The following is an 8,860-nucleotide window of genomic DNA, read 5'->3' on the forward strand; positions in this document are numbered from 1 at the left end:
AACTGATCTAATTTCTTCATAAGGAGACCTGACAGGTCTCTTTCTCCAGGTACGTACCACAGATCAGTAAGTGACACCATACCTCAGAATGAGTCTGAATGCACCATAAGGTTTTTTATTTTACCGTATCAAAATACTCCACCCATCTTTAAAACATTTCAGGTCTTCAGAAGCTGTAGCGACTTGGATTTTTTTGTTTTTAATCAGTGGTCCATCCACTGGTAATGCTTTGCCTTAAATTCAGGAAGGCTCACAATTACTTTAATCCTTATAATGTTGTCTTCTTACCACGTCCATATAACTTATATCATCTTCCAATTTCTTACAACTGTGATAGTCATTGAAGATGACACATTCTGTACACAGTGTCCTTGTTACAGATAGAGTTTAATAAGTTCATCGCTGACAGCTGACGGAGTTAACACACCAAGGTCTGTAAACAGTAATGTGATCAGTGATGGTGATGTGTAGTCAATCCAGGGATGCTCCTCTGTTAGATTCTGACTTGTTTTCAGAGTGTCTGCTTTGTACTAGAAGGAAACGAGACCATTGGTTATTACACATCTGCAAGCTAAAACCTCTTTTGGGCAAGGGTGGTTGTGAGCAGATGGTTGTGGTAAAACTGAAGGAAGTCAACTTAAAAACAAGGCACAGGCTGCCACCTTGGTCTCAACTGTTTTATCTTTTGTACAACCTACAGTTTGTAGTTCTGAAGTGTCTCAACCTAGCTATTTCTTGCCCTCAGCTACTCTTCTACCTCAAAGGAACCACTTTAGGAAGCCAGTGATACTATTAAGACAACTTATGGCTGTCTGACGTTTGACTTTACAGTGGAGCATCTCCATATTATGTCAAGTAAGCTAGAGTAGAGACGTTCAAATAAACAAAGACATGCTTAGAAGAAAATTATTCATAGACACGTAAGTTTATTTTGCCTAAGGAAAAAAAATGTACTACTCTTACCTTAAACTTATCTGGGACATCCTGCTGATTTAGAGGGAAAAGCCTTACAAACTTGAAACTTTCTGCTACCACATAAAATGGCTTATTCTGAGCTTTGGCGCACACAGCAATTTGATTTGTGCCAATCTGTGGAGACATACAGAAAACAAAGTGCAGACTTGTTGCTAGTAGGACATAATGTTGCCATATTTTCAACAACAACAAAAAAACCAGACATACTGGATAACACCCCAATAGAGCAAAGATTTTTCAGAAATCCCTGAATTCGTCAAAGAAACTAAATGTTAAGAGTCCAGAGTTTACAGAATGTTATAGTAAACTCACTACCTATTACCTTGTTAATAATGCCTCCGCTTTCAACTACACCTTCAGCACCAACTAAGACCAGGTCCACTTTCTCCATAATGTAGCTGTTGAAGGGAAAAAAAAAAAAAAAAGGCATTTTGCACTTAAGCAAGAAGTGAGATTCAGATTTGTAGTAGTTTCTTTTGTCATGTTTTGGATTTATACTAAGCAGTAGTAATTTGGTAGTTAGCTTAAAACCACAACAATGAGAACACACGGAAAGTAGAAAAAAATGTAGCCTTCTTGTTTAGCACCTCAGTTCCTTTTTCCAAATATCCCCAAGACCTAAGATCCCTTAGGTCTGCCTCCATTCTTCATTCTAACAGGCAAACATCAAATACTTGTTTTGTTGCAGGCATATTCTGCTAGTCATGCACCTAAAGGTGTAACTTGTTTAGCTTGTTTGATGACTATGACAAACGAAGGAACAATTTCTGTAGTTTGAACAAGCTGCTAGGAAACATACACATAATGTAAAATAAAATTCTGACGAGCAATATTAAGATTTAATGATCCGACTTACCCAACTGCAGCATCCAGAATCACCGTCACAGGAATGTCCAGCTTCCTCAGCGCTTTTGCCATTTTTTGCCTATTAAAATAACACATTTGAAAGTAAGAAGACTTTTTAAAGACAATGCTAGAAAAATACTGTCTGAAAGACTGAAACCTGCAACTGCCCATATTTGCTTGCCAGCAGTTTTGTACCCCCTAGTAGAAAATAAATTATCATGTAGAAATGGAAACAGATTACAACAAACCCAGCAGAACCAAAGTGAGCCTGTTTTAGCAGTCAGGAATTACGGCTATAGAAAGATGAGTTAGTGAACTATTAAGATGACAGATTACCTAAGCCATCTCAGCTTTTCCATCAACATGATGTAAGAAATAACTACTAGCAGTGCACCCCACGCTTTAAGTGAAGCTGATAAATCATACCTACTTAATTGGCTGAACATACTGGATTCAAGTGAAAGTGGTTAGCAACATGTATTGTTCAGTATACAGGATATGCTCTGAAGAGGGAAAGCTTGCTCTCTTACTATCAGTAAAATACTTTATTTGCAATCTTCAAACAATGTTAAGTTGTTATCTAAATGTTTTCCTGTGTGATGCTTAAGACAATGCTGATTATTTTAGCCTACTTTTGAAGAAAGCAACTAGAAATCAATTATTTACTGTCTCCCAAAGGAAACAGGGTCCTTGGCATGGATTGAGAGCTTGTAAACCTTTGAGGAAAACCTAGGTAACACTGTAATGAGGATATTAATATGGGAAATTGCTTGCCAATACTGATATCTCACTTTTCCAGAATAATGTGGTATTATTAGTCATAGAGTTATCATTTAAAATGCTACAAAAAATCCTCGTAGCTTTTTTAAGAATATGGCAGATTTGACACTAGCTGAAACTTATCCTACTAACCAAGATCAAACACAAATTAATGAATACTTGCCCTGCTTGGTCTGGCTGTGATTCAGTAACATAAACGCTGAATCGCTTCTTTGACTCAACAGCTGCTTCTAACACTCGGAGGACCACTCTTGAATAGGCATGTGTCAATATTCGCTGTCAAAAAAGATCAGATATTACTTTTTGCTGAACATTAGAAAAACCTTTTAGTTCTGTTAGTGGTGCCAGAGTTTTTAATTCAAACATCTGTCAACGTTAAATAATAACATCATGTTTATATACGACAAAACACAGGATGGCAAACACACAGTGAGATGGATGTTACGTGGCCAGCTCTGACACTGCCGAGGGGTGACAATCTAATATTTTAAATGTAAAGCTGATGTTGTGATGGTTCAGCACCTCATAGCAGTAGACCATAGCTTAATGTTGAATTGCATGGGAACTGAAGCGGGTGGGGGCATGAGCCTTAACAAAATAAAGCAATGGGTGATACTATCCATATGTACTTGCAAAAGCCACATCAGACAACACTGCCACAAACGTGAATGAATTTCACTCCCCTCCTCTTCTGTTTTTCCATCAGTGCAAGCAGCAAAGCGCCAGAACAAGAGCAGCCCTGTCCTGGCCTACTTACAGCACCGTCTCTGATGAAAGGATGACAGAGCTTGGCGATTTTGTTCCTCGAGAGTGAGACTTTCCTGAGGAAAATCTCCCCGCGCTCAATCATGATTTCTTTGCATTTGGAGTAGTCCTGGAAGAGACGGTGAGACATCTGCTGTGAGCCCGCCGGGTCTTGGTGCCAGCAGCACGGCCGAGCAGGAGGCAGCCACCCTTACCGAGTACTCCAGCGAGGTGAGGCTGATGAAGCGCAGAAAGAGCTCCCCGCCGGAGGAGACGGCCACCGAGGAGTCCACGCGGGACAGGGTCTCGATGGCGTCCAGCAGGCTGCTCCTCAGGCCCTGGATGGTCTCACCTGGGTGTGTGGGGGGGAGGCAGAGCAGCGCAGTCAGGGCTGGGCCGGGGTGCTGGTGCCCGACCCCTGCCCGGCCCCGGTGCCCCGGTGCCCACCTCGGTCCCGCTTGAGGAAGCCGAGCAGCGCGCGGATGGCGGCCACCGCCGAGGCCACGTCGGGGTCGTCCCTCAGCTGCGCCCTGAACGCCTCGATCAGGTCTGAAAGGCAAAAAGAGGCGCCTCAGGCGCGGCCCGGCCCGGCCCCAACCCGGCCCCGCGTCCCCCGTTACCGTCCGTGCTCATGGCCACGGTCCCTCCGGCCCGCTCCGCTCCGCTCCCGGCCGCTTCGCCGGAGCCGTGGGCATGACGCAGCGCCCGTCGGCGTGACGTCACGCCGGGCCCTGGCGTCATTTGCAAGCGCCGGCAGCGGCCGGCACCTCGCGGCGGCGGCGGCATGAGCGCGGGTGAGGCGGCGGCGGCGGGAGGGAGGGAGGGAGCGGGCCTCGGGCAGGGGGGAGCTGAGGGCGGCCCTCAGGGGGCCCGGCCCAGGCTCCTCGGAGCCGGCCCTGCCCGGGGGGCCGCGAGTCACGGCGCTGTGTCTGTTGCAGACGATGAACTGAGCCTGCTGGTCATCGTCATCGACACCAACCCCATCTGGTGGGGGAAGAGGGCGCAGGGGGAAGCGGAGGTACGGCTGCTGGTGCTGAGCTCTGAGGGAAAGGCTCTTTTTTTCCTTAGTCTTAATGAGTGGGCAGCGAACGGGGGTAGCCTTGGGTTTCTGAGCAATGCTTGTCTGATAGGACGGATGTTGGAATACCTTTTTAAGAAGACCTGCTGCTGTGTGTCTGTCAAAGCCTTGTATAAATTCTCCTTATGAAGAAAGGAAGCTCCACATCTTAAAATCCAAGTTCTTCCAACTGCAGTCACTTGAGAACTTTCTTGTGAATTGTTTAACTGCAGATGTTATTGTGCTGTTTCTGACTTCTTTCCTTTTTCTTTTTTTTTTTTCAGCAGTTCACCCTATCAAAATGTATCGATGCAGCGATGGTACTGGGAAATTCACACTTGTTTATGAATCGTACCAACAAGCTTGCTGTAATAGCAAGTCACACACAAGAAAGGTACAGGTGCTTCTTACCTGTGTCAGAGTTTAAAGTGGGCTTTTCTATATATGTTTCCTGATACAGAGTAGGAGAAATAATCTGATTTAGTGCCTTACACAAAGCAGGAATGAGACAATGAAAGTGGTAAGTTTCCTATTTAAGTGAGTATTTTTTACCCAGATATTCATGAGCCTCAGGATCTACTCCTAAGTGCAGGAATGGTATGTATTTGCTTTTTTAAATGCCTTGGAAGGAGGATGGTGAATGTTGGTATTGAACCATTTGGGATTTGAAGATTTTGTGCCTTTATGTTGCGTCTTTAATGTCTAAATTATTCAAAATTATATTTCTGAATATTGCTGTCTAACAAGCTTAAAGTTGAAACAGTAATGCTTCTTACTTCCTTTCTTTCAGCCGTTTCTTGTACCCTGGGAAGCGCTGGGCTTTTTCTGATCTCCTTGGAGATGGCAGTAGTTCTGTGGAATCCAATTGTTCTGGCAGCAAAGATGGAAAATACGAATTGTTAACAGCAATAAATGATGCAATTGCAGAAGAGATTAAAGATCTCATGACAAAAAGTAAGGAAATTTTTTTAGGTTTAATATATAGAATTGTAAATCACTTAAGCTCTCAAGGAGTTGTAGGAATTTCCTTTATTTTGCTCAGCTGAATTTTAATATATTTAGAGTTTATTATGTTGGCACTTGGGGCCTCTCCATTAATCTAATATGCCGAAGATAAAACTTGTAGAATTTAATATGATCAGATTTAGCTTTGTAATTTCTGTAATTTGTGTTGCAGCTGACATGAGGGGCCAGCAAACAGAAACTCTGTTAGCAGGATCACTTGCTAAAGCACTTTGTTGTATCCTTTCTATTATGGAACTTTCAAAACCTTTATCTGTTTTGTAAGACTGTTTCCTAGAATATTTATTGTGCTTCAACATAGGCTTTACTATTACTGCATTATATAATAACATTCAAAACGGAAACGTTTGCTTAATAAAAGTGCGGATCGTGCTTACTAAAATATTTGTTGGCTACGGTGGTGAATACGTGGTATGGATAGTGTGGTTACTTCCAAGGAAGTGAACATAAAGTCCTTAACGTCATCTAATGTAGATATTAACAAGATGAGCAAAGAGGTAAAAGGTAATACCTTTCTTTTGAGTACTGACATTAATATTGAAATCAGAATAATAGAAAAAAATACATAACCTTGAAATTTCTTACCAATATGTAATTGCTTTTGGACAATAAATGAAATGGGTCTGCTTTCATAACAACTCTGAATTAGTGTACAGATACTTGTCATGTATTTCTGCTGCTCCCTATGCCACTGGGGCTATAGGACAGTTTCATATACATATTTTAACCAAAATAATAAATATAACACCTTGGGTGTTAAGATATTTAATTGAAACGTTAAATACTATAGAATTACAAGGACAAACTAAAGGGGATGAATATACTGATGCATTTTCTTTTATTTTCAATGCTTAGCCAATCAGGAAATGAAATCAAGGATTTTGGTAAGAGCTTTGCTGTTACTTTTCTGTTAGTCTTTAAATCCAGTAATGCTGTGTAGGTTAACAAGTCTGACTTGCTTTATTTAGGTTATAAAAGCTGCAGAAGACAGTGCATTGCAATATATGAATTTCATGAATGTGATCTTTGCAGCACAGAAACAGGTGAAGTTATTTCATTTTGATCTTTTATTAATATGTCAAAGCTTAAAAAAAATGTTCATTTTTCTTATGATTGTGATATGGTTAAAGAATGCTTGAAACGAAACCTGTCACGCCTGGGGGAAAGCTAATCAAGTTTTTTTTTTTTTTTTTTAAAAAAAAAGATTCACATAACTACATCTTAACATAAAGGGTTTGCTAGACTAATTTAAGATTACTGTGTAAGTACAGACAGCAGCCTTTGATCCCGCCTTGCAGGTAATGTGTATGAGGTAGTTTTGGTGATAGTTCTTTTACTGCCACGTGAGAGAAGAGAGTTGCTGGAAATTGTGTTCTGACCAAGGGAAAGAGCTTTGTTATCGTTGTGGTGGTCCTGCAGCTGTAAAAACATGTATGATGGTAACACTGGAGAGGGTACATTGTTCATAGCTGAATTTCTGCTTTTGTTTGTTTGTTGTCTTCATGCTTTTCATCTCTTTGCTTGCAGAGTATTTTGATCGATGCCTGTGTCTTGGACTCCGATTCAGGTCTTCTACAACAGGTACAGACTTTATTTTTACTTGCTGTTTACATGAATTCATAGGTACTTGATACTAGACAGTTTGTCATATTGTAAAGGGAGACATTACAGCTTTTTTATGTGACATCTTTTGTGCCCTCTTATTGTGACATAGATGTGTATTAATTTGTTCTTCCTTTGGAACAATTACTAGAAATTGTTTTCTTCCTTATAGGGCCAAATGTATTTCATAGTAATTCACTTTGTGTTTTTGTTGTTAGAGATCTGTAATAGTAACGCGGCAAATACTGTGAGCTTACTAGGGTGTAAATTATGCCTCATGGCATGTTATTTGGAGATGCTGTTTTTCAGAATTCTTCTGAAAGGAGGATTGGGGAGGGTAATTAATTAGCAAAAATCCTATAAATTTTTAAGTATTGCAGAGACTGAGATAGGAGTTGAACTATTGAGATGAATAACTTTTATTTTTTAATTTGTCTCTAGATGTGAGATGATTTTTACACTTTTAATATTTTTCTTTTTTTTTGTAACAAGAGAAAGAGAGATACTCCATGATGGGAACAGTTGCTCCCATTTTAATTTTTCTCAGTACTTTCATTTCTAGTTCTTTGAAAGAACTCAGACCTTGAGCAGCATGTGGATATTTTAAATAACGTGTAAATTTAATCAGACGTAACAATCTGATCATGCTTTCTGTTTTCCAGGCCTGTGACATTACAGGTGGCATATACTTGAAAGTGCCCCATATGCCATCCCTTCTGCAGTATTTATTGGTAAGTCATTTAAAAAGCACTTCAAGCGTTTTTTCCTGTGTCAGATGTGAAATCCTACTGACCTCATTGACATATTAATACAGCAGTACCCTTGCAATTTCTGAAATATATCTTCCTCTGTTTGTGTAGTGGGTATTTCTCCCTGATCAAGAGCAAAGATCACAGCTTGTGCTTCCACCTCCTATTCATGTTGACTACAGAGCTGCGTGTTTCTGTCATCGAAATCTCATTGAAATTGGTTATGTATGCTCTGTGTGCTTGTCAAGTAAGTTTATGAATGTCTAAGACTCTAATTTCTTAAATTCCAAAGGAACTATTTTAATGACAGACAATTCTTTTATTTTCCAGTATTCTGCAACTTCAGTCCTATTTGTAGTACGTGCGAGTAAGTGTTTCTTCTTGTTTCAGAGTTGGGTATGAAAATATGTTCAGTGTATCTGATAGCTCCTTTTTTTTTTTTTTTTTTCAGGACTGCTTTCAAAATATCACTGCCACCTGTCATGAAAGCTAAGAAGAAGAAATTAAAGTTAGCTGCATAACAACACTACATAAATACACCATTATGTCCTCCAGTAATTCCATGAAATGGAATGTACTAGAGAAATGGACGGCACTTTTTATAGGATGTGAAAGAGAACTGTATGCAGTCTTATGACTTGTTTCTTACTGGATAAATATTTAAATCATATTTTCTACACAGTAACAAGTCACTGTATTACCATGTAACCTGTGCTGTTTTAAGTACTAATTCTTAATTGTAATAGTAACCAGAAGTTGCAGCTTGTTAAGATGCAGATCTTGCAAAGTTAAAAAGTATTCTTGCCATTGCAAAGCTTCACACCTCCAAGTTATTTTCAAAGACAAAGCTCTGATTGTTTTTAGTCCTATGTTGGTGTAAAGGTAAGTTATGACTACTCCTGGTGTGTAGGTTCTGAGTCTTAGCACTGTGTCATCTGGGGACTTCAACATTCTGTTAGCCTTTTCTACCTATTTTTTTGAGTGAAACAGGGTCAGTTTCAGAATAAAGAAACCAACATTTTCAAGATGGTTCAGAAATCACCCCTTCCACTTAAAGATGTTAATTCCCCTGCTTGTGCGCACT

General features: G+C 40.2%; 2 protein-coding genes across 4 annotated transcripts; one reads left to right on the forward strand and one right to left on the reverse strand.

The window, feature by feature from the left end:
• Positions 1-89: 89 nt before the first annotated feature.
• EIF2B1 (eukaryotic translation initiation factor 2B subunit alpha) lies at positions 90-4,147 on the reverse strand. The gene is made up of 9 exons (XM_035340383.1): positions 3,966-4,147; positions 3,793-3,894; positions 3,561-3,697; positions 3,359-3,475; positions 2,765-2,877; positions 1,832-1,900; positions 1,298-1,373; positions 964-1,089; positions 90-530 (listed from the first exon to the last, which is right to left on the reverse strand). Exons 1-9 carry the CDS (start codon positions 4,129-4,131, stop codon positions 375-377), a joined length of 1,062 nt encoding a protein of 353 aa, XP_035196274.1. The 5' UTR covers positions 4,132-4,147; the 3' UTR covers positions 90-374.
• GTF2H3 (general transcription factor IIH subunit 3) lies at positions 4,033-8,816 on the forward strand. Of its 3 annotated transcripts, none has more exons than XM_035340386.1 (13): positions 4,033-4,139; positions 4,284-4,363; positions 4,690-4,796; positions 5,193-5,356; positions 5,580-5,642; positions 5,900-5,929; positions 6,281-6,309; positions 6,394-6,468; positions 6,953-7,006; positions 7,690-7,758; positions 7,888-8,023; positions 8,107-8,143; positions 8,228-8,816. In XM_035340386.1, exons 1-13 carry the CDS (start codon positions 4,130-4,132, stop codon positions 8,295-8,297), a joined length of 924 nt encoding a protein of 307 aa, XP_035196277.1. In that variant the 5' UTR covers positions 4,033-4,129; the 3' UTR covers positions 8,298-8,816. The 3 variants fall into 3 exon arrangements, with proteins under 3 accessions (XP_035196277.1, XP_035196276.1, XP_035196278.1); XM_035340385.1 differs by having other exon boundaries at positions 4,034-4,139; positions 4,687-4,796; XM_035340387.1 differs by lacking the exon at positions 4,033-4,139 and having other exon boundaries at positions 4,210-4,363.
• Positions 8,817-8,860: the final 44 nt, after the last annotated feature.

This window comes from Oxyura jamaicensis, chromosome 15 (genome assembly GCF_011077185.1).
Source record: "Oxyura jamaicensis isolate SHBP4307 breed ruddy duck chromosome 15, BPBGC_Ojam_1.0, whole genome shotgun sequence".
NCBI classification, from domain to species: domain Eukaryota; kingdom Metazoa; phylum Chordata; class Aves; order Anseriformes; family Anatidae; genus Oxyura; species Oxyura jamaicensis.

Excerpts from the sequence above, each read along its gene's own strand:
- GTF2H3 (XM_035340385.1), top strand. Across the intron at positions 4,364-4,686 it reads GGGCGCAGGGGGAAGCGGAG|CAGTTCACCCTATCAAAATG; the intron begins GTACGGCTGCTG and ends TTTTTTTTTCAG. Across the intron at positions 7,759-7,887 it reads CCCTTCTGCAGTATTTATTG|TGGGTATTTCTCCCTGATCA; the intron begins GTAAGTCATTTA and ends CTGTTTGTGTAG.
- EIF2B1 (XM_035340383.1), bottom strand. The coding sequence starts at position 4,131 with ATGCCGCCGCCGCCGCGAGGTGCCGGCCGCTGCCGGCGCTTGCAAATG. Across the intron at positions 1,901-2,764 it reads TCACAGCCAGACCAAGCAGG|GCAAAAAATGGCAAAAGCGC; the intron begins GCAAGTATTCAT and ends TTATTTTAATAG. Across the intron at positions 531-963 it reads ATGTCCCAGATAAGTTTAAG|TACAAAGCAGACACTCTGAA; the intron begins GTAAGAGTAGTA and ends GTTTCCTTCTAG.